A 27068-nucleotide genomic window follows, 5' to 3' on the forward strand; every position below is an offset into this window, starting at 1 on the left:
AGGAGTGTCTCTAGAAAATCCCCCAACTACAAAAGTATTTAATAGACTAATTAAGGTAGCTTATTACCTATTATTCTGTTACATAAACAAATAAATGACTAATTAAAGAGAGCATTGATTTCACACTACTCACATAATAAACCAATCATTGCCCTTCACGAGCATAATAAAACTTGAATGCTGAAGCAGAATAAACAATAAAGACACAATTAAGTGATAATTATATTCTTAAAATAGTAATCTCAAAATAAAGAATACTAAAACCTTGTTCAACTTCAAATATGTAACTTATTGACAGTGACAATACAAGTCAACAATCCAAAATGGAAAACAAGAAAGTACATTAATTTCATTACAACTTAATCATGCTTTACTCACCCAGCCTTTGACAAAGCTATGGATGTGGATAATCACGTTCTAACTCAGCAAAAATTGCCCCAGAGAACTAAAGAAAGCTATACAGTTAATCTAGAGCATAAGCCACTTTACTAAAACATCTTAAATCCTCTTTTCATTTGAGAACTGTCATTCTCTGTTTAATATGAAGTAACCAAGACAATAAAATGGAGAGGATTCAAATTAACATCTAGACAGTCTAACAGAAATGCTTTATCACTATAGCTACATATGCATAAAGGATAAATACTTGGATATAAATACTAACACAAGTGTGGCTACATTCAATCAGTGCAAATGTAGCCCAGTATTTTCTTTTAATTGTTGCCAAAACCAGATGCCCAGGGAAAGATTACAGCAAGCATGTAACCAGTTGATGTATGCCAATTTCATTCTAGTTAGTTGAACTGTATCAAAATACTGTATAGCATTATATAATCAAATGACTTGAGTATAACACACTGGAATTGCTCTCCCAAGGTTGCCACCTCTTTCAACTGTCTATACAGAAAGCTTAGGAATCCCACCATGTGCTCTTACCCCTGTTTCATATATTTTCTGGCAACTGCTGCTGCTAATGCTTGCTCAGCCTTCTGGTTGAGGATCAGCAGTAACCAACAGGTCTTAATCATTATTACTCTGTCCCATGGGTTCTTCCCGAGGAACTCTCAGGGTCGAAGCATCTCACCCTTGCCCTCGGTACAGCTTTGGGGGGTGGTACCCCTCCTTTTTATCATTTGTACAGTCACACTCAAGCAACTGGATACAAATATTTGTTTGCAATATAGATGTAGAAGACAAATAATAGGAACAAGATCTGCATGACAGCCAAAGGAAGCACAAATGAAGGGTGAATAAAGGTCTTTAAGGAACATGGATATACCCTCACAGTACAGAGCTAACCTAAATGAGTTAAAACACCACATATTAGTTGTGCTTCCAGTACTGAATTCGGTGAAAAGGTTGCATATTACTTCTCTTTCTTGGTCAAAATAGGACAGCAACTATAGGAATAAAAAGTAAGAATCCACTAAAGTTACTTCACAGCTAAACCTTCAGAACATCCACTCCATGGCAGCACCACTCAGTACTGAGTTGCTTCAGAGTATGGAGCTTTACAGGTGCCTCCTCAGCGCGTGTGTGCCACATAACCCTACATGTTTATTCACTGCAGTCCTGAAGACTCCGTATTCACAGTCAACAGAACCCCTATTTCTTTGTCCCTTAGCCTCTTTTGCCTTGCACTTCATCAGTGATTGAGTGATAAGTCATTAATTTACACTTTTCATAGAATAATTAATTTAATCCCTCCCCACATGTCAAATTATGCTCAAGTTACAAGCCTCCAATCATAAATGTAATTCCCAGCCAGAGACGGGAAGTCACGTGGCATCTGCAAGTAGACAGCAAGCACTGCTCTCCAGGGTGCGTGTTTAAGACTCCAGTGAAGGAGCTTGGTCTGGCACCTAGGTAGCAGAGGGAGAGCAGCCGTTGTTCTGTGGCCTTGGACAAGTCTGATTCTGCAGATGAATGAGTGCAGCCTTAGCTCTGCCACACTAGCAGCACCACTGCAATGATGCAAAGATGCTAACTTGGTATGTACGATTTGACTAAGCATCTCAAAGTTTTATCACTGATGAATGGTAGCTGGAATCAGCTTGGAAAATTGTTCCCTAACCAGAGTTATATGCCAAGAATCTGTTCTAGCAAGCTTAGAGCAACAACTTACCCAATCTATCTGAGACCTTAAGTGGTATTCAGAACAGATATAAGAATCAGTTCCCTGGATAATTTTCACAAATAAATGCAAGGGGGGAGGAGGAAAGCAGAGCAATGAAGCAAATAAGTTTTAGAGCTGCAGGCAGAAGCTTGTCATTTCTTCCCTGTGATAGATTTGCTTTCGAGAAGTTAATTTCAAAAACAAACATTGTTTTGCTGATATTCTAGGCTTATTTTAAATGCTTATCTAAAATGTTCAAAAACCTGATATGCTGGTTGGTATTTACCTCATACCCAACCAGCAGCATGGGGTGACACACAGGTAGTTCCAGCCCACAGACATCTTTGATGCTGTGCTTGTGCCTCAGAAACACTTCTTGCATGTTCCCCCTCCATCTGAAGGAGAATTTGCTTCTGCCTGAAACCTCCAATCTACATTGCTCAATACAATAGGATGGAAAGAACACAAAAAGGGATTATGTTTTTGTCCATTTCTTCCCCTTTCCCACTTACTGCCAAAACACTTAGCCCTGCATGTTTGGACTGTGTATTTTGGTAATGCACACCCAGTTCTTCTACTTACACCTGTCAGAGACTATATGGTGAAAGTTAAAATTTAATCCAGTTTATACAATAAAAAATGGACATCTCTTGGGCCAAAAGAGAAAGCAGTATTAATATTTTACTATTTAGAATTGTGTTTGACAGACTGGGTTCTTGTCTTTAACAACTGTCTTATTCAGTGACTATGCGCATATTATCTTAATCTCTTTGGGACTTAAACTATTTAAAAATCTGCAGCTGGGCAGAGTTGTAAAAATACAAAAATACAACTATTAGTTATACCAGTACTGAAAATCATAGCCTGGGCAGTCTCAAAATACTCAGGAGAGTAAATATAGCTCCTATGTTATTTAGCCTCTGCCTCATTCACTCAAGTTTAGGCACTCGCTTAAGCACTGACTGTAAGACTGCAGTTACTCCAAGCTCTCTAATCTAGTTAGTGGGAAAAAGAACTTTGAAAGTTTGATTCATGTGACAGGTGACTGAATTACTCTTGGTATGCCCTTCTCTCTCTGCTGACGAAAGACTATCTGCAAAGCAGGAACCTTACTTAGACATGCCAGTTACCTGCCTAATGTTAAATAGAATAACTCTGGACTACCTTATTTACTTTGCTGTGAAGACCAAGATACAGGACACATCATTTTAGTTTGTAATCCCCAGTCATACTCTACAATTCCTGCCTTCCTCCATAGCATAGTAACTCACTGAAGGCCAGTGCCCCGCTATACCTTGTCTGGGCAAAGGCAATGCTTTACCTGCTACAACCATTTTCCACCAATGTTCTCCTCACCTTCATGGATGGATAAACATTTAGACTTCCAACTTCCAGGCCTGGACTCAAGTGCCCCTTCTCACTGTACCAATTCATGAATATCCCTCAGAGTCACCGTGTGGTTTTATTATTTTACACAGAGGGATTTACAGTTTTTTAAAAGCATGCATTGTTACAGTGACAGAAACTGTATACCACAGTGGCAAATTTTAGTAAACAAGCCACTTAATGTTCACTAAAATGCTGCTGCGAGCCTAGTCCTTTTTAAAGAGAGCTGGGCAATGAAAAACCTTTCATCTATGCCACAGAACTGGCAGAAACTTAAAGCAAAATCAAGTTCAAGACAAAAAAAACACTAGAATAAAAAAATGCAATTTAGGATTTGTATTTTGTCCTGGACTTCTTGATGCTAAGGGAGCTCTTAAAAGTATTAACATTGTTTGAGCAAATGTTTAATTTAGCAGAAAAACTAAGATTCAGTTTAATTTACATTATTTGTAAATTTGTTAAACATTAAAAACATTTGATAAAAAACTGAAAGTTTGAGAAGTCAAATATTTTCCATATTTTTAATGAGACATTCGATTTTTAATTCCTAAACCAGATTTTGTCTCAAAATACAATAATAATAATAATAATAGGGAAAAGAACAGTTTAAAATAAAAATACTTTTAAAAACTCTGGTCTGTGTGAAACGTTTTGTGATTTATTCTCGGCAGAAAGCTAATATATCACTACGAGAACACAGAACTTAACTGCAAACAAAATCACCAGGGACCAGTTTCTGCCTCCCATTCTCTAGAAGTTCAGCTGTGCCTTCTTGATGTTCTCTTGTGCAACACTAAAAGGTTCAGACGGATTGAAAATAAATAAATGAAAGATCAGTGAACTTGTACCTCAAACTGCATCAACATCTGATGATTTCCTGCCAAGTTTGTAACAAATTTACTCAATGCATTTTATTCCCTCCCTCTTTGTGACAGTCAAATGCTTTCTTTCCTTAATCTCATTTACAGTCCTAAATTGTAGCAGTAGTGTTTGGCTGGCACTAGAATGACAAAACACATGTTATTGCCTCTGTTCTTTAATGGCATAAAAATATTCTCACAACCAGTATTCTGGTGCAAATGGCCACAGAATGCTCAGTTTATCTGAGCCTGAGAGTTTAGAGTAGCTGTCAATAAACATCCATATGGGAAAGTATGGTAACATATGAAAATCTGAGACTGTGAATACAGTTCAGAAAATTTGTTTAAAAATATTAACGATCCCTGCAGGAATTCCTATATTACAAAATTTACTGAACTTTAACACCAACTCAGGAATAAATTTATGTCTAAAAGATTTTTTCAAAGAAAAGAATATGCACTAGAGCAGAATTCTTCTGAAGTCAAAAAGACATACCGACTACCCCATCTTATTGTTTACCTTCTGGGGCAATTTTGATGATATAACTTTAGTATGATGGAACATATAAAATAACATTTTATAAAATATGGGGAAGAAGCAACTAGGCAATGCTATGTAAAATAGCTGACAAGCAATCCAGCTTCAATAGTCTAAACAAAAGAATATACTAATAAAAAGTCAAACTGCTTCATCTGTAAGGAAGGAATAGTCAACTTTTCAGCACAGACACTCGGAGTAGAGAGCATCAGAAAGTCACAACTACCAATACACTTATCTTTCCAGCTTGTTCTCCTGGATCTGGGTGCTTGCTATGAGCTGCCTGGGAGCTGGTGGCATTCATGGTGATGGAGAGGCAGTTTGTTTTCCCACATACACTGGGGCAGTATGCCAGCAACTGTCATCAATCACTTCCCACCTTCTCCTCCCAGTTTCCCCCTCCTTTCTCTCTTACTCTTTCTCTCTTTCCCACACTGCCCTTGCAAATAATTCACACACATATGCACAAGTGTCACAAAGAAACTATATGCTCATGGATTAAAAAAAAAGAGTGGCAGGGAAAAGGAACAGCAGTAGTAAGGCATATCTAGTTGCAAGATGTGTATATAATCATGACCACGCAGAACCCACAGTTTACTGCAGTTCCCAACCATCTTATACTGCCCTAGAGGAAGGCACCTTTTTCTGCTTCTGCCTTCCTCCTCTTTCTGTACTTCCATTAATTCAGACAATAGTAACTGCAGAGGAGAACTTCAAGTACTAATCTTCTCTAGGCAATTTCTGAGGAAAAAACATGTGTGTGAACCAATTCCATTTTCAGTAAGGCCTTAGCTACAGATCTTTCCAGGATCACAGTCAACCCCTACAGCATGGAGCCTCTGCAATGCTAATTTGTGGGGTGTACACAATATACTTTATCCATCACTCCTTTTCTGCTCTGCAGATGTTTGCCCAACCTTCTCTCTGCTAAAATGTTTTGAGAATTCAACTATTATTCCAGTTCAAGGATCCAAATAAAAAAAAATCCCAGAAATGTTTTGGGGAAGAGAAAGCATTTCTTCTGCAGCTCTTTAGAGTCATGTTTAGGAGCACTCCATTCTGTAAAAGATATATAACAGATTTTTTGCATGCTGTAAGCCATTCCACTAGTGTTATAATCTTCCCTTTTTCTTTTTTTCTCCCACTGCTCTAGAATGATTAAAATTGGTTTTATTAATATCTTGTTAACCATTTTTAAAATATATAGATATTTCCAGTGCCTGTTTTTATATGGGATTAAACCCACTAGTAACTGTCCTAGCAATAGTATGGAATCTTTATTTGCTTCCCCTACTGCCTATACTGACTGTGTGCAAAGTCTTATTCCCTTATTAAATTCTGCATCTCACTTAGTATTTTTTATATTTTTTGTACAACTTTTACATTCATCTGAAATAAACTGCATTTTATCAATAGCTTTTCTCTTGCTAGAAGGAGACTTCTAGAGCAGCTGACAAGCTGGACTCATTATCAGCAATTCTTTAAATGCTCCTGAGAAGGTTTATTAATTTGAGCACAAAATGGCTCTTCCAGTTTATCTGGTGCTTCTTTTCAGGAGCCATCACTGTAAACACTGACAATCTCTCCCTATTATGTCAATTCACTGAGCTAAAGTGTGGATCCTGTCTCCCTCCAGTGGCGTATCCCTCTGGCCATAACGGCTAATATTTAAGTGCAAAAAGACTTTCGCTGTAATTCCAATGACAGTGTCTCAATTGTCAAGTTGCTAAGGGATTGCAGGGATAGGTGGAAGAGATTTCATGTGGCCTAAAAGCCCTGAAGAAATTAAGAAATGACCCCATGAAGAATGTTGTTATTTCAACAAGTCTCTTCTAACTGCCAAAATATGCTGTTGCTGGCTCAGCTTGCTGTTGCTTGTGTAGCAACAGCAAGAAACAAGGGGGGGGGGGAAGAGGGGGAGAAGGAGACTGAAACTGTTTGCTCAAGGCTCGAAATGGCTCTCCAAACAATGCCCGGTCTCCTGAAACTACGTTTGCCTAAAAAAAAAAAAAAAGTCAGAGCCTGCAATACTATGCTGTGGTAAACCAGATTTGTGCATTGAGACACAAAGCTATGTCACACTCACTCCTCCGCAGCAATGGTTTAGGAGGGATGTATATTCCATTTAGACTGTGCCTTCAGCACAGTATGCCTAAATACACTCAGTATTGCTGTATCATGGCACGACTGGTGTGTGATTTTCTTTTCATAGCAGGAGAAGACCCTGGGTATAACTTTTCCCCATGCATTTTGAAATGTACACACCGAATCCCTGTACTGCACATTCACGGGGAAGGAGCAGTAAGTAAATTGCACTGAGCAAGTGGAATGAAACGTTCTCCCAGGCTCGCTGTTAGTCCTTCTTTGGGGCACCTGGGAACAGTCTGGCTCCCAGAAGCGATTTATGTATGTTTTAAACATCTCTGTACTTTTGGTAAGAACACTCTCCACTACAGTATTTTGTTGCTCTTGCTATTCTTTAAAACCACATAAATAATTTGTAATGCAAAGTCATTAAACATAGCAGTATGAAACAGTTCCTCACTGCACAGATCAAACTGCACTGTAGGGCAATCTGTTTATAAACATCATGCCAAGCTATAACCTGGGCTTATCTTACAATTTAAAATCTCAGTTATTTGTACTGATGGTGCAACAAACAGCAGAATTTGATTCAGAAGAATCAACCTTTTACAAGTTTAAATTTAAAAAGTTGGTGTGTATTAATATTTAATAGAAACATGAAAACCTCATAATCTGCAGCAATACATTTTTCCTTTCATAGAAAGAATGGTTCGATATTTAGTTTCCATATCATATGAAAAAAAATTATTTGTTCAAAAATACATGAGTAAAGTGGGAGTTGGAGGTATATATTTAAGAAATTTAGCCAAGGATTTTCATGCCTACTGCCCTTGTATGAATTGCTGGCATTTCCCTCCTCTTTTTTAAATTTACCACAACTCACAGCTGTGTATATCACAATTGCCTGGTTCAAAAAGGGAAATCCCTGGTGAAGCAAACAATACAGAGAATGCAAAGAAACTGGTAGAAAAAAAAAAAAGAAGAGTAAGTGCTGTAGTTAACAGAATTGCATGAGTGTGATAGGAATTGGCTATCCTCCCTCTCTCATTACTACTGTTTTTCTCCAGTTACTTCTTTGAAAAATGGATGCATGAACTCCTGTAAGAGTGAAAAATGTAGTTAACTGCTTAAGATGTTTACTGAACTTAGTGGTGTTAAAAGGCTGGTAAAATTTAAGATGGGTAACCTGTCCCTGAACTCTTTTTCCAAGTACTGTGCTGAAAAACTAGGCTTTCATCAAAGGATGAGTTCAGTAAGGGATGGTAAGTTTCTCATTATACTGCGAGTTTCTCACTTGTCACATTCCACACAAATAAAGGCATCAAAAACTTTGCAGTCAGCTATCATTTCATTGCCAACATACAGAAATTTCTAGCCTTCAATTCTAAGGATCAGAATGCTTAGAAAGATACAATAACAGTTCTAAAATCCACTGTTCTTGAGTCCATACAGTTTCCTTGATTTTCTGAGCATGAAACTAAGCAAAAATTGAACACCATAATTTCTTCTACAATTATTTTCAAACAAAACAGAGACTTAAGACCTGTGTTCAAATTCAACAGTTACCTCTGCTTTCAGTAGGAGAGAGTGTTCTTTTTCTTCTACCTTTTAAAACATAATTATCAGTCAGCCTGAAGATGGCGATACAATTGTTATAGTTGCTTTCTTCCAAGGATGCATGTACTAAAGAACCAATGTCCCTAAATCTCTCACACACACATGCATGCACATTATCATTATAGCCTGACTGGGAAGCAATTGTTAACACCTCCCCATTAAAAAAAAAAAACTAACAGTTTTATATATATGCTCAAAAATACTAATAAGATGTTAAAGGAAGGAACAAGAACTCTAATAAGATGTTAAGGAAGGAGCAAGAATAATAAACATAATAAACTCATGCTAACTGAAAAATTAAGGCATTTCTAATGAACGACTAAAATTTTCAGGGAAAAACAGCATTTTTAACATGTATGTATTCTAAATGCATTTTTACCAAAAGGTATGTTTTCTCTAAACTATATACTGAATGTACTAAAATGTTCTTTTTCTCTACAAACACAGAGCATGGAAAGAAAGACATTTTTGAGGTGGAGGGCAATGTAAGAAAAGGAGTCATCTTTGTGGTGTCAGACTTATCTAGTCTTAAGGTTTTTTTCAGGTTAAGTTTGTGCTCATTGCTGTGCATTCATCTTTTAGTCCACTAGCATATTTTAGGACATTTCGCATGCATATGAACATGGATTTAAAAATGCAAGCATAATAGTGACAGGTATTTGCTCTGATAAGAGTTACAGATACTCCCTTAAAAACTCCTCCTTGGCTACTGTATGCATTTATCCTAAAATGAGGAAGTGGACATACAAAGTCCATGGGACCAGACGAGATGCAGCTGAGGATGCTGAGGGAGTGACCAGTATCACTACAAGGCCATTTTCTCTCATTTTTGGAAGGTCATAGCAATTGAAGGAAGTTCCTAATGACTGGAAAAGTACAAACATTACACTCATCCTGAAGAAGGGCAAGAAGGAGGATCCAGCAAACTACAAGCCAGTTAATCTAACTTCAGTGCCATGGAAATTTATGGATCAAGTCCTCCTGGAAGCAATTTTCAAGCATATGAAGGACAAAAAGATAACTAGAAACTGCCAGCATGGATTTACCAAGGGCAATTATGCTTGATCAACCTGACTGTCTTCTGTGATGAGACACCTGGCTCTTCACAGAAGGGGAGAGTCATAGACAATCGTTTACTTTCTCTTTAGCGAGGCCTTTGTCATGGTCTCTAAGAAGAACCTATAGTCCAATAGATGAGCTATGGAATGGAGGGACAACTACAACCATAAATTGGGTGGAAAATTGGCTGGACTGCTAGCTCAAAGGATCATGATACAAAGTCTAACTGGTTGGCTGTTACTAAGTTACGTCCCTCAGCAATCAATACTGGAGCTAATACTGTTTCTTACTTTTATTAATGCCCTGAGTGATGGGATGGAGTGCATACTCAGAAAGTTTGTGGATGATAATAAATTGGGGAGAGTGGTCTATATGCTGGAAGATAGGGCTGCTATTCAGAGGGACCTCAAAAGGCTGGAAAAACTGTCTGACAGGAAGCTCCACAAAAACAAATGTGAAGTCCTGCACCTGGAACAGAATCACCCCATGCAACAGTAAAGGCTGGGCACAAAGTGGCTTGAAAGCAGAAAAGGACCTGGGGCTCCCAGTGGACAACAAACTAGAAATGAGTCAACAGTGCACCCTTGTACCAAAAAATACAATTGCATCTTGGCCTGTATTAGCAAAAGTGTATCCAGCAGGCTCAGGGAAGTGATTCTTCCCCTCTATTCAGCGCTTGTGAGACCTTATCTGGACTACTGTGAGAACTCCCCAGTACAGGAGCAAGTCTAGGGAAGGGCCAACAAAATAATTAGGGAGATGACAGTCATGACAGATGAGAAAAAATGGATTTGTTCAGCCTTAAAAAGAGAAGGCTAAGAGACTTGATTGTTATCTTCAGGTACTACATGGAAGAGAGAGAAGACATAGCCAGACTCTTCTGAGACACAGAACAGGAGCACAGTTATATGATAGGAGGCAATAGACATAAGCTGCAACATGGGAAATTCTAATTAGATTTAAGGGAAAAAAAAAAATCACCAAGAGAGCTGTCAGACACTGGAACAGGTTGCCTCTAAAGGATGTGGAACCTCCATCCTTGGAGGCGTTCAGAACAACTGGACATGGCCCTGAGCAACCTGATCTAGTTGGCCTTGCTTTGAGCAAGGGGTTGCACTAGCTGGAGGTCTCTTCCAACCCAAATTATTCTATGATTCTACTCTCTGATAAGAATTTATTCCTTACTATTCACGATGCATGTAATAACACAGTGTCGTTCTTCAGTGCATATGACCATTATGTGAAAAAATATGGTATATTTAGACATATTCATAGAGAAGATCATGGTGAATACTTTGGCTGTTTTTTTTTAACTGTGAATGTATTTTTATTGTAGGCATACTTTTAAAAACTATTTCTTTTATTCTTTCTAAAATAAGTTACTGTCCTCTCCCTTTCCTTCTAATCTTCTAAACCCCCTTCTGATCTGGATTTTTCAGGCAACTTGGTCTCCTGCCATAATAAAGTTCAGCATGACTGGAACTGTGCCACAACTGGAATATTAGATGTCCTCTCTACAAACACTCACTTTTATCTTCTGTTGGTTTTACATCTCTGCTTTGCCTTTCAGGTCTTCTTACCCTCAAGAAGATGCAGATAGCAGAGGGTCATGCAAGAATACCAGTAGAAAACATCTGGAAGTCATACACAGTCCTCACCTAGACGTGACTGTCTAATAGTTGAACTCACATGGCTGAAATCCTGGTAGTGAATGGTAGAAATGTTACTGCCATCAGAAATTTTATTGCAACGTTCATAGTTTTCTACTGCCAATGAAATATCAGAAAAATTCAAAACCAATTCTAACTGTTATGTCTCAGATTTTTCTGTGCCTTATAAGTAATTTGCCCTGCCATTCATTTATTTTCCCATGAGTAAGTTTTACATGAGATTATATCAGATAAAGTACAACCTGCATTCCTTCTACAAATAAATGCGTTCTAGTGTGCAATTCAGTTCCCCAAACCAGGTTAATTACATTTGTTCCAGATTTTGGTAAGCACCAACTGTTAGAGAAGGCAGTGCAACTCTGGATATGTCGACATCCTCATCCCTACAGATGCCATAATTTTTTCATTAAAACAGTAATAATATTTTTTGAATAAAAAAGCAGTAGCTCAGCCAGTTATTAGCATACAAGCACACAATAAGCAAGAAGGCTTTATTTTTATTTTAGGAAGTCAATGCTACAGCAGGTTTTGAATTTACATGTGCGTGTTCAGAATCATTGACCATAGTTTATGTCATTGATCCATCATATTGTTATGTCTGCAAGTCCCTAAGTCAGAGATTTAAGTCTTTCAGTGCACACGTTTGGAAAATCCCATTTTGGAGAGCCAAACCTCTTCTGTGATATCAGCATTGCTTTCCAAAAAGGAGCTGTGAATGCCACAGACAAACACAACTACATACTCAGTGACTTAAAATTCTTGAGGGACAGCCAGAACAATATTCTGAGTCAGACTTGCACACAAAAAGCATAAGAATCCTGTTAACTTCATAAAATACTTTTTTTTTTGGTGGGAGTTCTCTCTCAGGAAAGACCCCATATTGGGCTACAAATGGCACCTTTATCTTCCAGATTGGGGCAGAGACATGTATCAGGGCAATTTGAGCATGAAGGCTATCGAGTCCTTACTGCTGTTGAAACAGAACGCATTTCTGAAGTTTAAATATAGTACTCCACTATTATAATGAGAAGTGATTGGTATGAGCTGTACAGATATACAGGACAAAAGATGGCATTTTCAGACCCAGAGGATCCAGTTTGCCAAAAAGATAGAATATAAAAATGAAATAGAGAACACAGCATTTGAAAGCTAAGAGGAACTGAAAAGACAGATGAATAGATGCTTAGAAAGCTATAACAGACCATGGAATGCAAATTACACAAAGACAAAAGCTTCAAGAACTTCAAACTAAAGTGAGCCTTGAAGAGAAACTTAATTTATTTAATCCACAGTAAACATAGTTGGCACTGTGGTTCAAATACTGCTCTCCTAATACAGACACGCAGTAGTCTCCTTGGAGCATTATTTAAACAGACCTCCAGCTGAAGAGGAAAACAACTTCTGCTAGTACACACACATTATGCTTTGATATTATGGAGCAAATCCAAATAAACAAGGGTAAAGATGAAAACTGGGAGCACAAATGTCAGGGTTAGTTCAGTTGTCCTCTACTTGCTCCTTTGCAAAGGCTTCTAGAAAGAATTCAGAAGAGGCTTATGAATGTATTCTATGATGCAATTTTTTAAATTATTTTTTGAACATTATTAAATTCTGCATTTCCATAAAATTGAAAATGCCAATATCTCTATCCTGTTTGCAATAAAAGTTGCAATAGGGCTGAACCAATTCCATTTTACCTTGTTTTTTTGTAAAATGAGTTGTGTCAAATTCTAGTTTTAAGATTGAGAAGTGAAACATTTTTCCTTTCTTGAGAAATGACTAGAGCCCACTGCATAACTCAGAAATATATCTTCAAAAATTCTGCCTCAATTGATGTGTCTCAATGAAATATTTCAACTTCAAAGAAATAGCATTTTTCAATGGAAAAATGTATCTCTAAAACCATATCATCATTCATACTGCAGTTAAATAGTCTATTATTTCCCATACTATTTCAGCTTCTTTCCTACAGAAAGGAGCTTGAAAATACTGATGTACAGAAATAATATCAACTAAAGCCATAGTGAAATAGAATGAAAAGTTCACTTGTTAAAGCACAACATTAAGCCTTCCCTAAAAGACATTCCAATATCAACTGAACTATGTGCGTGGGACAAACAGATACATGCACACGTGGCTTTTAAGTGCTCTGTACTTTAAAGACTGCTTTGAATAATACCGTGTGCTTTGGAAATTGTCATGGCAACAATGTATTTCTTTACAAATGGAAACAGTATAGTAAATAAACATATAAAACCCCCTTGTAACCTGACAATAATGTTGCTAAAACTTGCATGCTCTCCCTCAATAAAAAACAGAAGTAAGGGTGTCAGTGGCACATGAAAAATCCACATACAGGCCCAAATCCTTTTAACAGGCCTCTCATGCAACGCTGGACAAATGAAGGAAGCAACGTTTAAGCAGGAAGCCTACCTCCTGTTCACATTAGGTCACCAGAAGTTGCAAGTGGAGGAATTCTACATTAGGAGGAATCAGCATAATGCAGCACAAAAGAAGAGTGCTCAGTGGGAACTCTAATTGTCAGAAACATGAAGCAAAATAAAACCCTAGTCAAAGCTGGACAATGTAAACAAATGTCATCCATGTTCTTCGGGAAGCATATGACAGTCAAATTTCTCATCTCTGCTACGATGAGTTAAGATATGTGTGGTTCACTTGAAATTTGGCTAGCTTGCCTGGCTTACTACAGTCTGAGTCTACTATACTTTGCAAAGAAAAGAAAAAAAAGAAAAATTGGGAGAATGTCAGAGAATCCTACTAGTTTTCCCTGCTACTCTGCTAATTTCTCAAGTGAACCGAAGATACCTCTAAGCAAGCTTAATCCTAGCAGTTAGAAAGTCATACCATATCTTAGAAGTCCTAACTCCACATCCACAGGTCTTTCTACCATCCATCACCACAGTCAGGCTAACAGCAGCAAGTGGAAAGAGGCTGACATTGAACATTAGACATGTCATCAAGTTCAAAGGTAGCAAGATAATTCGCTTTTCATCTACAATTTCCAATATTTTAAAAGAAAATTTTCTTTCTAGTTATTTTTTTCTAGTTTTTTTTCTGTAGAAATATTACTTTTTTAAGGTGACCTTTACATGTATCAGTGGTTTCAGAAGCTTTAGGAAAGTGAAGTGAAGGGTCTCTGTATTGTCTTATGCAAAAAAGTACTTCTGCTGACATATTTTACAATTCAGTAGGTACAGGTGAGTCCTTAAGAATTAATTTACGCAAGTATTCCCAAACTACTTTTTATCTCCATCTTATGATCCATTTAGTATCATAGCTGCCTTAGCAATAACACCATTTAGTGTCTTTTACATTGCCAAATCAGGTAAGTAAAATGCTGTATGCAACTTTGTAGAGTTTGTGCCATATTCCCTCTTTGATATCAGACAAACGATATACAATAATTGCTTTATTGTACTCATCTGTCACTCAAGAATCAACTTAAACCAGTATTTACATGTTCAACTCTACTTCTGAAATAACTAAAAAGACATGGTTCCTGGTTTTAGTACTTCACTGCTGCTTTCATGTTTAGAAACTTTTGCTTCAAGGACAACAAATATCTGAATGATTAGTTTCTCTTCTACTCTTGACTGAGATTTAGATTTGGAATGTGCACAGAAAGGTATAATTTGAAAAGGGGCAAGTCTTAGTTAAATTTGGTCCTGCTGAAACCAGTGATGATGCACTTGTTCTTCAATGGCAGCAGAGCAGCCACAATTGAACACTTCTGAAAATTCTGGTTTATAAACCAGGACACCTCTCTTCTAAAAGATGCTCCAAAAACTGTAGGCAGTGATGGTTTTAAAGCCCTATCCACAATTCCAAATCCCTAACAATGAACAAATATTCAGCAATTACATGTATTCAAATTTTAAAAGTGGGGGGGGGGGGGTAAGAGAGAGAGAACTCTGCAGTTTTTCCCAGTCAGGGATAAACATAAACACATGGAGTATGAGCCTACCTGTGGGTCAGACAGTCGAGAAAGGTCAGGGTACAAGTAGAATTTTATCCCCTCAGAAGCACCTGGTAATGTTACTCCACGAATCAGAAGAATCATCAGCATGATATAGGGGAACGTGGCTGTTACATATACAACCTATCAAGAAGAAACAAACATTAGAAAACTATTTTCTTCCAACTGCAACAAAAAAGCTCACTTCCACATTCATTTTTCTACTGGTTAGTAACACAAAAACCTTCTCTGGAGCTTTAAAGAGGACCTGAGTGCTTCTGATGCCCCTCTGCCTATGGGTAAATTTTGTCCTCCAAACATATTCCCTTCTAAACCATTTAGGTATTGTAAGAAAGGTCAACATTTTATTACAGAGAGATTGGGAAGTTCTCTTCAGGTATTATTTACTCTCTTTAGGTTACAGTTAACAAGATACTATACTATAGTATACCAGTACACTATAGCAGATACTACACTAAACTCAGATACAGTAGAATTGACTCATAATAGCAAGTAATTCATTGTATTATATAACATCATATGTATTATACAACAATATATGTGCAAAAATGCTAATGATCATAGTCACCTAGTAACTACTATACTGTCATCTCATAAGACTGCCTGCATGTCCATGTTTGAAGAATAAACATTTCATCAAGCCTAATGGTTAAATGCAACGTAAAACCCCTTTCTATTTTCATATAGATGGCCAGATTTTTTAAGAAGTCAGTAATCTTTGTGCATGGGGAACAACTGTGCTTTTCTGCAAGAAGTCTTATTCGGGGCAGGGGGGGGGAAGCAGAACTGCTGCCATTACACAAACACATACCTGAGAGCAGTATCTAGCTATTCAAAGTTTGAAATACATAAAATGACAGATTCCATTTCACTATAAATATTTCCTTTAAATAGCATAATAACTTCAACTTATTTCTCCATTATCCTCTGTAGCCATTTTCACCTGTGCAAAGTAAGTACAAAAGATTCTAAAATGAGAGGGTACACATCTGACTTGCAAAAGTCAAAATGACTTAACAAGCTGCAAGAGTGGGGAAAAACCTTTGGTAAAATGTACTACTTGTACAGGCAACAAAAATAAATATTTCAAAATGAAAATTTCATTGACTGGTCCATGCTTATATAAAAGAAAGAGATGCATCAGAGCATGTACCATGATAGACAGGATTCTCAAACACATTTTCATGACTCACAAGAACTGAACTTTGATTTTCAGACAGTGCTGGATATTTAACTCCAAATATAATCCTTCCTAGGGGTGCCTCAGCTGGCACACCCAGAAAATGGAGGCACTTAAAATCACACAGCAGATATTCAAATGTGTCCAACTGCCCAAGACACATATAGACACCTCATTGTCACTGACCTTAATGGGAGGTAAGCATCTATATCTCATTCAGGATCTGGGTGCCTTATCCTTTTTGAAAATGTAAGTCATAATCTTCCCAGGAAATGGAAATGACCACAATATTCCTATGGGTCTCAGAAGCCTGAATTGGTTAATTCATAAGTCAATAAAAATGCAAAATGGAAAGCTTGATCCCTGTGCTTATATTTATTATTATTCACTACAAACAGAAATGCACACTGCAGCTAACTGTTCAGACAGACTGCATCCAAACAGACCGCTCTCCACACAAAGGTTCCAAATAAAAATGGATTGTCATTTTAACGAGAAGAGGAAATGCATGGAATGGACATGGTCCTGCTCTGAGTCTTATGGCCACACGTGTGGAGAAGATAGAGGAGCCAGTGAATGGTTTGCATGTTTCTACATTTAATTCTCTGCCAGCTATTTTTCTCCACTTCCTTTAAATCAACAGTTGTTTTTAATGAGGACAGTCAGCAGTCATATACATTTCATGACAAGGAAGGTATTGCACCTGAGTATCTGTAAGTTAAAGAATAATGTTTTGTCGCATCATGTTTCCTTAACTATACTGGTTTTTAGTTTGCTATCCTGTGCATCCTGCCACTGCCTTGAATCGTTTTACATGAACATATAAATTGTCCTTTTGTAGAAGCAGGTATTATTTCCAAGTTCCTTTGGGTGCATTTCCTCATTCAGCTCCATCAAGAAAGAAGAGCTGAAACCACTCATCCCTACACCCATGAGAGGTCAGGTAAAGGCACTCTTGCATAATAATCTGTACTTCCACAGCAGCCATCCAGACCTGTAGAGTTACAAGTCCTCTTAGTTTTGTATTTTCTTTTTCAGAATGCCTTCCGCAGTCCATCCACACCTTATCACAAGTACTAGAACCACAACTCCCAGCATTTTTTATCATGAGGAAACTATTGTGGCTGATAGTTGTGCCACAGCTTTATAGGAAAGAGGACTCTCCCGCTCTGGCTGCCAGGTACAAAGAGAATGTAAATAGGGAGAGAAATTGGCTCAGTATTTCTGGCAGCAACTACTAATACTGCCACCCAGAACAACAACAAAAGATGAGAGATACCAGGGAATCATGTGTGGGAAAGATATGCTGTTCCTGTGAGTCAATTAACATTGCTGTTAATAATTTGTCGCTGATAGCGTTTATAAAGCTACAAGGTTGCTAGAATTACAAGCTGCTCTTGTGCTGCAGCAGGTACTGACGTGTACTGTGTTCAAAGACGGGAGAGAAGGCCGCCACTCTTAGAAGTTCAAGTCTCCCAGTATGCTAAGCAACTTAATTCCATTGTGCCCAGTGCATCAGTTGTCATGCTCATTTTATCATGCTTCTCAAGAGCTCATGAGGTGAGGAAAAATGGGATGCTTTAGAAATCAAATGCCATTATTATTATCATCACATCTGTAGGCATTAAAAGTTTTCTGAATTGTTTTCTTTTCTTTCAATGCATCAAACCTCTCTGAATATAAATGTGAACACAACTGTTTCTAATTACACTGTATCCTGTTTTAATTGACTTTAATTGCTTGGGATATTAATTTGCATTCCAATGCTCAAAATGCTTTTTTTAAACCCTTGTCAGAGCAATGCTAGTGTTTAAGCAGTTGGAAGCAAAATAAAAATTTCTGGCATGCCTGTTTTTGCACCAAGCTTCTCTTATTGCAATATAACCAAGAGACAAATTTACCAAGTTATTTAGACAGATAAACGTGTAGAAGGGCACCTACTGGGACATCTGTAGCTCTTAAACAGACTTGGGTGCTTTGCTGGAGGTACATTAGGACCAATGCTCCTGAGGACAGATTTTCAAAAGCTTTTCAGTGCTCTTAACTGCCATGTACTCCAGTACTGCAATTTTTATCAAAACCATAAGAGACTCAGATGTTTATGTCACTCAAGGTCAGTGGTAAAGATATCTAGGTATCAAACTACACAATGACTTCATGAGTAAAGAATCATGAAGGTCTTGAGAATTAAACCAGCTGTGCTGCCAGTTTGCATCTTCACATACTTAAATATCTTCAGAAGCCTGAATCTGGTACTTAGGTACAAATTTGGCCCCTGGGACTGTTGACCCTTTTGGCCTAAATGAAAAGCTGCTCTTCTGAACATTCTGGCCAGATCATACTGCAGAGGTTGAAATTAAGGTGACTTGGCTTGTGAGAAAATGTAGAAAAAATACATCATAAATCTGTTGAGAATGAGAAAGCAGCCCCCCATGCAATGACTTGAGCCACACAGCCACATAAATCTAAAAGACTAAAAACAGATTTCCCAGGCTACAACTACTATGGAACATGCCAGCTTGATGTTTACACAGTACATCACAACAGCTTCTTAGCAGGATTAGTCATGAATAGGAAGTAGTGAACTTTAATCCTTTGCTTTGCGCTTGCAGAGACCATAAGTGAACTAGCACTGAATGGACAAAATTTTCCTAGGCTGGTAAGTTTTGACACTCATCTGCCAGCATAAGGGAATAACAGTACATCTATGTGATACCAATGAAAATAAACCTTCAAATGGTCACAACTCCTGTGTAGACTGGGCCATTGCAATAGGCTAGTTGGGAGAACAGACAAAACAATATCCAGTATTAAAAGCTTTTAACTGATCCTCATGCAAACACGGGAATTTAATGGTTTTATTTAATACCCAGTCACTGACCAGACCTCATCTTGTAACAGATCTCAGATCTTAAATAACAGGAAAATTAGTCTATTCTTTTCTGCAAGCTGCAATGTTTGGGTTTATTTACACTATAATGAAAGGTTTGTATTTTTTTTTTATATGGAGTAAATATATTTTAGTTAACTTAATGCTTGAGAAACTAACTGACTTGCTAACCCCCATCCCCTGAAGTCCTCTATTGCTCCATTAGGCTATACCACAGGCAGTATCAATGCAAAAAATTGCCAGTAATTTCGCTGAATTCAGTATTTGAAGAGTTGTAAGCCCTGTCTTCATACCCTGTACATCCTTAACTTTCATTCAGAGTTTTTAGCTTGCTGGCTGTTCATTTAGCTTACTTATTTTGTGGACACTGTGACCTCTGAGAATTGGACTGAAACCACCAACTTCCTTTGTCAGGAGAAAACTGCTTGGCAATCTTCACATCTCAGTGACATACAAGGCTTGTCTACACGGGGCGGGGGGTTGGGGGGGGACAAAAACTATGCCTACACTGCAGTACACATGTGGATAAAAAGCTGGGGAATAAAAATTTTACTGCATGATAGATGTGACAGGAAATAGTAATTTTTATCGTGCTTTTCAATGTTGATGCAGAAGGGCATGTTAGCATAACTATAGAAATATAATTATCCTACTACAGTCCAACAGCTCTGGTATCTCTGTAGATGTGCCCAAGTCATTACCAATATGGGACTGATTTTCACAAAGAATAAAAAGTTTTGCATGCCACACGTAGTCCAGCCACCCTGCTCCCCAAGCAACTTTGCAGTTCCACAAATTCTGACTTCTTAGTGTTGCAGATGGTAACACTATGAAAGATACTCTTTTTCAACTAACATGGTCTTGTGTGAAATCTCATACAGCAGTGTTTAAAAGAGAGTCTTTTGCTGATGTGCCACTATTCCATCGACAGATATACAAATCATAGCTCAAAAGAGGCATTTTCAACATTAATTGGACTTACAAGTAAAGGAACAACAGGTGATTCATCAGTTTTTAAAAATGGTGTGCCAAAAGGGAAAAATATATATTTTCTAGATCTGCCTACACTTTAAAATTAAATTTCAATTCAGAAACAGGAAACTAAACCAAAAACCCAGTGAAATACCAGATAAGTTGATTTGCATGGTAGATGACTTGGCGGGGGGAGGAAGGAGGAAAAAGAATCAGCAAAATGGTTGATTTCTCTATTTTTCTTATGTGTCTTGCAGATTTATTCAGCATCATCTGCTGTTTGCCTGGTTTGTTTATACACAGAAAGAAATATGCTCCAGAAAAGTCTTGTGAACCATCCTTAACCAGATTGCTTACAAAATGTAGAACTTCTCCTAAGCTACTGATGAATCATGTGTGAGTGCAAACAGTTTCACTTGGAGTAGAAAGAAGTACAAAATCCAGCAGGTAAGAAAATTTAATGAGATTTGAGAGATGAGAAATAAGTGTCAAAGAGGAAAAAAATCACCAGAAAGATGAGCTAGAAAATAGGAGCCAGGAGAGGACACTTTATAATGTTACATAAGAACCTTGTTAAATGTGCAGTGATCATGGGAAACAGATGATTCTACATGTGACACAGTAACAGCAGAGAGGGAAAAAAATTTCTAATTCCACAATACACTCGGGTTACTGGCTCGGACACAGCAAAATCTCTATCTAGCAGAGCTGTGCAAATCCTTATTTTTTCTCTATGAGGTGATTAGGTTGAAAAAAAAAATCCCTGAGTGAACCTGAAACAGTTTCTTTTACAATGAAATGAAAATTCAAATCCAAAATTCATTCTGAGGCAATACAGAAAGTTTCATTTCATTCTGTCATGCTTTTTTACCAAAAGGGAGGCAAAAAGAGAGACCAATCTTAAATGAAAAGTGGTTTTAAACAAACCAAAGTCATTATTTCTAAGTTTCATTTCAAAACTAAAAAAAAAGCTGAAAAAAGGTTTTTTTACTATTTTTTTCAGCAAGAATTATTCCTTAAATTCAGAAAGAAATCTTGCTACGTTGGCAGAAGGGAGCTTCAGTGATTCTGCAAAGATTTCCCAGTCCAGACAACTGGAAAACAAAGACTAAGAAGTGCCTCCTGGAACACAATTACCCCACTGTGTAGACATAGTCAGTAAAGTCCAATCACATGGAATGGAACATGCAAAAAAAAGCATATATAAAGTGTAAAAGCAATTAATTTTATCATGTGATTTAAATCAATCACAAAAACATCTGCATTTAAGCACAAAGTGATGGTAACTGCAGATAACCGAGTTCTTTCTTGAACTGACCATATGCATGCATGGCTTTATGATGACTTAATTACTTACAAAGAATGTGCCAGCAGCTCCTAAAGAAGTAGGATTTATTATACCAGATGGTTTGGACCCTGAAAGAGTAGCTCTAAATCACAATTCCATATATTTTCCTAGATCAATTCCAGTCTGAATAGGCCTTGGTCAAGTTCATTCAGGGCATCCAGGGAGACTCACTTTACCTGGATTAATGCTCACAGGAAACTATTTGCATGGTTACCCTAGGTTTACACAGTCTAGAAGTTAACACAGAGGTCTGTAGTAGTGTTTGGAGAACCTGCTCGGGGGCTTATAAAGTGATTCACTGCTGAATCCATATAGTGCCGATCTTGGTAACCTGAATAGGGACACAGCCTGAACTAAGAACCTGTGAGACTGTTAGTGCTGACTCCACTGCTTCACCGATGTTTCTGTATTTTTCTTCTCAGAAGTGCCACTGGAGGAGAAAAGGCAGACTTATGTTCTAGCTAATTACCTATAGTAAACATAACTCGGAGAAATATCAGGAACTCAACATAATGTTCTTCCTCATTCCACTACTGTTGGCCCCCAATCTCCAAAATTATATCATCCAAACTCAATATTTATCATAAACTTAGGAAAGGCCTGAGTATCCTCAAAGGAGGTTTGCTGATAAAAAAATGTAAAGGGTATAACAATTTCAAACACTAAGGTGCCCAAGAGTGTTATGCATTTGTTAGAAAACCCTGCTGCTACATTGTTAATATATTGTTAATGCACTGTCAATGCAAAAATCCTAACGACTGTAAAAACTCTCTGCCCAAAATGATTCTGTGGTGCAAGAGGAGGTCTGTGGTATAAAATTTCTAATTTTCAAGAGCAAAAAGTTGCAGAAAACCTCTAGCAAAATGAGCACTGCAATTTGGCAAGCAGATACAACTCTACCAGTGTAAATTCAAAAGAAATAACCCAAAGGAAAGTCAGGATATTAGTGTCACTGGTACCTATATGGATTTTTTTCTTTTCTTTTTCTTCTACTGAGGAGGCTGCTTATTTAAATTCATTATTTTATCTCCACCATAAATGGGACAGTGTGGAAGTAGAAAAGCGAATGAAATATTGTTCCCCAGTGTCCTATAACTGTGAATATCTAGAAGAAGAATGCTTTTGCCAACACTCTAGTGTGCGAACTGGAAGACCTGTCCTACGGTTGTGAGCAGGGAGAGGAGTACTGATAGGGAAGACGCAAACTTCAGCATCTTGGCTCAGCTCATTATTTCAAGTAAAAGTGTTTATGTAGAGCTGCCATCAAGTAGGCCATTATCAGAGCCACAAATACCTCAAAAATCAAAGACTGCTATTTAATCAAGTAAAAGTGAACTTTAAAAATCAATCAGGAAGAATTTTAAATATAAATTAGGACTAATTAATCAGCTGAGGTTTTTTTCATTTTGAAAAGGTCTTTAAAAAGTTCAAGCTTTTTATAAATCAAAGCTGTATCTTTTCAAAACCTCCAGGATTTGCGGACTTCTGAATGCCAGCTTGTTTCCCATTATACACACTAAGCCAGATATTGGTATTAGTTCCACATATGCACAGAAACCTGAATCTTATGGGCTGAGTTTCAGACTATTCCTGATAAAGCACAGTTCCATTTCTATGAAGAATTTACAGTGGTCCAAACTTATCCCTTACAAATTTCTGGTTTTGCTACTGCTTTTATGTAGGCAGAAATGAGAGATTTGTAAGGCACTAAATGAATTTGATTTCTTAGGTACTCTAGACATGCCTGTCAAACTCTTACCAAATGCTCCAGTCGGTAGGTTCTGACATATTCTGAGAATGCTTAACCTGTAAAGCAGATAAAGATGTGAAGGCCAGAATATGTCAGGACATGATTTTTTTGTCCAGCAAAAATTTATAAGATTTTAGTTCGCGCTGGAATGAACCCCAAATCTTTGACCACCTCATTCCAAGGACTTAAATCTCTGTCACTTCTGCTCTGATCCAGAGGACAATAGAGGTTGCTTTGCTCTCTGACCCCATGGTGCACAACACAAAGCTGGGTTTTCCAGATGAGTGTCATCCTCGTGTAATTATTAGCTACTTTGGAGAATGTTTCAGTGAAGCAGCATTTTCCAGAGAACTAGAGTTTGACCAAAATACTCATCATCTCCAGCTCAGATTGGTTGCTTCTCCTGCTTCATTTTCTTTATTTGTCTTAAAAAACACTAAGGAAAAAAAAAAGACTGCATCTATGTCTGGAAAACAGTTATAATGCCATCTATCAAAAGGACTGTTAGGTGAGGTTTCTTAGCTAGAGCTGCTCCTGCTTCAGGCAGCCACAAAAGGTAAAAGATGTTAGTTAGCACAGACGAGTATAGCAATCAGACCACATTATCTGCACAAAGGCCTTGGCTGGGTAGGAGGTAAGAAGAGCATCAGGCACTATAGCCAACATCTGAGAAGTCATCAAAAGAATGCATGACTACATTAAAAATTTTAAGTAACTACAAACACTAAAACTTTGAAACATCAATAAAAGAGGAACTAGGAATTTCCCTTGAATTCTGCACCACAAATAGTCACACATGAGCCTTTTCTGTTGATTAATCTTCCAAGCATTCAGGCAGATACACTAGTGGCCATCTTTAAATGACTTATCAGCCAATACTGCACACTGTTCTCTGAAAATACCACATCATTATTTAATCTTGGGCAGTGAATGCTGGTGAAAGACAGTTTGTAAACAAGCAGGTAAAAAAAAGACATCCCTATAGCAGTCTAATACCTATTCTTTCTTTGATAACTTCTGTAATCATGAAACAGTCTTGTGTATTGGGACGTTCAGGGATTTTATAGGATAATACACAGTTTATCATTTATTATCAAATAAAGATGTGTGTTTGTCTACCCACACAATGACAAAAAATTGGTCTTTTTCATTCCACTCAGGAATATAGGTCCTTATCACCATGGTGACAGCTCAGAGATGTATTTACCATAAATCATTTACTATACTATGTGCGTGAGTAAGTATAATAGTTATAATAGCTATAAAATGAATAGTTTTACCACTTAAACTAGCAAGTATCCTTGTCCTCCAGTCCCCTAATTCTTTCCCTTTCAATTCCCTATGGATACTTTATCTGTTATAATACAGCTAGTTAAACTTCTATTTAACCTACAGGCTTATTGCACTGTATTTTCCATTCACTACAGCCTCTAAATCTAGCTTTTAAACCATCTCAAGGCCCAATTGTAGAACACCTGACAAAGCATGCTGCCATTTAATTGTGTTTTGGAGCTGAGGTTCACAGTGTGAGGAGAAGAGCTGATATGATGCGTAGGACACATCACACAATAAAGATATTGGGTTGGAAGACAGTCTGACCTGAGTGCGTTTCTGCCACAGGTTTCTTTTTCTATCTTAGGCAAACACCTTGTTCTCCCTTTTCTTCCTTTACCCTCCCTTCAACACAGAGCCCTGACTGCCCGTTATGTGGATGTAAAGGCAAGTTCTTTGGGAACAGAAGCATCTCACTTCGCTCATCCAAGACCTGGCACAATGGGATTCTAACCTCAGTTAGGGGCTCCAAGCATAAGTGGGAAACAAACTAAATCACAAAAATATTTACTGACCTGAACTGCTGTTACCTCAGATAACAATAAACACATTTTCTACCTACAGGAAATAATTCCAAGAAATTTTTTTCAGTACAGTTAACTCTTTGTGTCAGACTGCTAAAGCAGTGCCCTTTGCCTTCTACATATGACACAATCAAGCTTAAAAGAGTTGTTTGTTTTTTTTTTTTTAAACACACAAATTTTTCAACCGCCCAGCAGAAGTGAATAGCAGATGCACTGTAGCCAACTCATTTCTCTGGGATGTGTTTTTAGTAACCAACATAGCACCAGCAGCTGCCTGAAGCTGCCTTTGTTGCTCATGCAGCAATTTATTTCATTAAGCTTTCCTGCTCTTAAGGCTGAGTTTGGATTCAGTCCATGTTAGTCGACTCCAGGGAGGTATGCAGAATTAAAGTTTGTAAATCTCACAAGAGCAGTGTTGTAAACAAAACTTCTACTAAAAAGACATCTGTACATTGTAGATAAAACTGAAAATCTGGCCTATATTGACTGTAGAACCTAAAGAGACTGCTCTCTGTCTGTGGAAACTTGCTATAATATCTTTGCATACAGTGCCAGTGGGATGGATACCCACAAACTGCTTTGTAAATTGCTAAGAATGGGCCAATCATTTGAAGCTATATAAATTAGCACAAGCCAAGGACAAACTACCTGTGTGAGAATAAAGTTATAACTGTTCTACTTCACTGAAGAAATATGAAACTAAGAGAATCACTGCTACAAACAGATACCAACTCTAGTATATCTGCATTCGCACTGAGAGCCAAAGAAGGTACCTTGTATGTTCCTGTTGAAGAAAAGGTGCAAGTAATATTCCAAATACGTAAACCAAGAACCAACAAAAGCAGTATCCCTAGGGGTTTCTAAACACACAGAAAGTGGCTAGGACATAGGCAAACATACAAATATCTATGGAACAACACAGCTTCATAAAACCTCAACAGTTATCAAGAACAGATAAAAGCAGAGTCTCATGCACCTCAAAGAATAATGCTGTAGCCCTGACATTCCCACCACCACCCATCGTACTGCACAGAACATCTTATATTTTGGCTCCTGTTTGACAATCTTTTGCATGGTATTGTTTGCTAATTTTTTTGGTGAAGGATAGCAGAACTGGAAGGAGACTGTAAGGTCTGTAAGAGGAGGAATGAAATACAAAGAGGACATGTGAAGATCAAATGACAAACTATTAAATTTCTAAAGTCTTTTTTATTGGCTCAGTGCATTTATTTTTGAATAATGGACTAAAAGTGCTTGGTAACATCATGGAAGGAACAAACCCATATATGTTACCTTTACCCAGACAATAAGTAAGTCTCTCCTAGAGCGATACCTTAATCTCTGAATTTATTTTGTGTCTTTTGGCTTCACCTTTAATTTTTCAGCAAATATCGCTGAATTATCAAAGTAGCTACCTTACCTTTCCCACCCTGCTTTTTCATACTTTAGCTTGATAGATCAGGTGACTTTTCTGCCCAAAAATTCATACATATGCATGCATGCTGCGCTGTCCTTCAGTGAGCTGAAACACACTTTTGACTTGCTTGGGCTGTGGATCAGGGCTTAGATCCAATCTAAGTAAGGATTCATATAAAAGTCAATCTCTGCGGCTGGTGCAGTTGGAAGGAATGAAATCATAAAAAGACAATTTGATTTAAGTTTACTATTTAATACTCTCCCTGACTGCTGAAGAGAACTTTGGGAAAACCACTCTCAAAGAGAGGCACAAAAATCTCCTTTATTA

At 37.6% G+C, this 27068-nt stretch overlaps 1 protein-coding gene across 1 annotated transcript in view; it reads right to left on the reverse strand.

Moving 5' to 3' along the window:
- The window catches only part of SLC6A11 (solute carrier family 6 member 11), a 106695-nt gene that overhangs the window by 37965 nt on the left and 41662 nt on the right, over positions 1-27068 (reverse strand). The window contains exon 6 of the mRNA XM_013945272.2: positions 15317-15451. Coding sequence (XP_013800726.1) covers positions 15317-15451 — 135 coding nt within the window. The remainder of the gene's footprint in view (positions 1-15316; positions 15452-27068) is intronic.

The sequence above is a fragment of the Apteryx mantelli genome, chromosome 12, assembly GCF_036417845.1.
Source record: "Apteryx mantelli isolate bAptMan1 chromosome 12, bAptMan1.hap1, whole genome shotgun sequence".
Lineage (NCBI taxonomy): Eukaryota > Metazoa > Chordata > Aves > Apterygiformes > Apterygidae > Apteryx > Apteryx mantelli.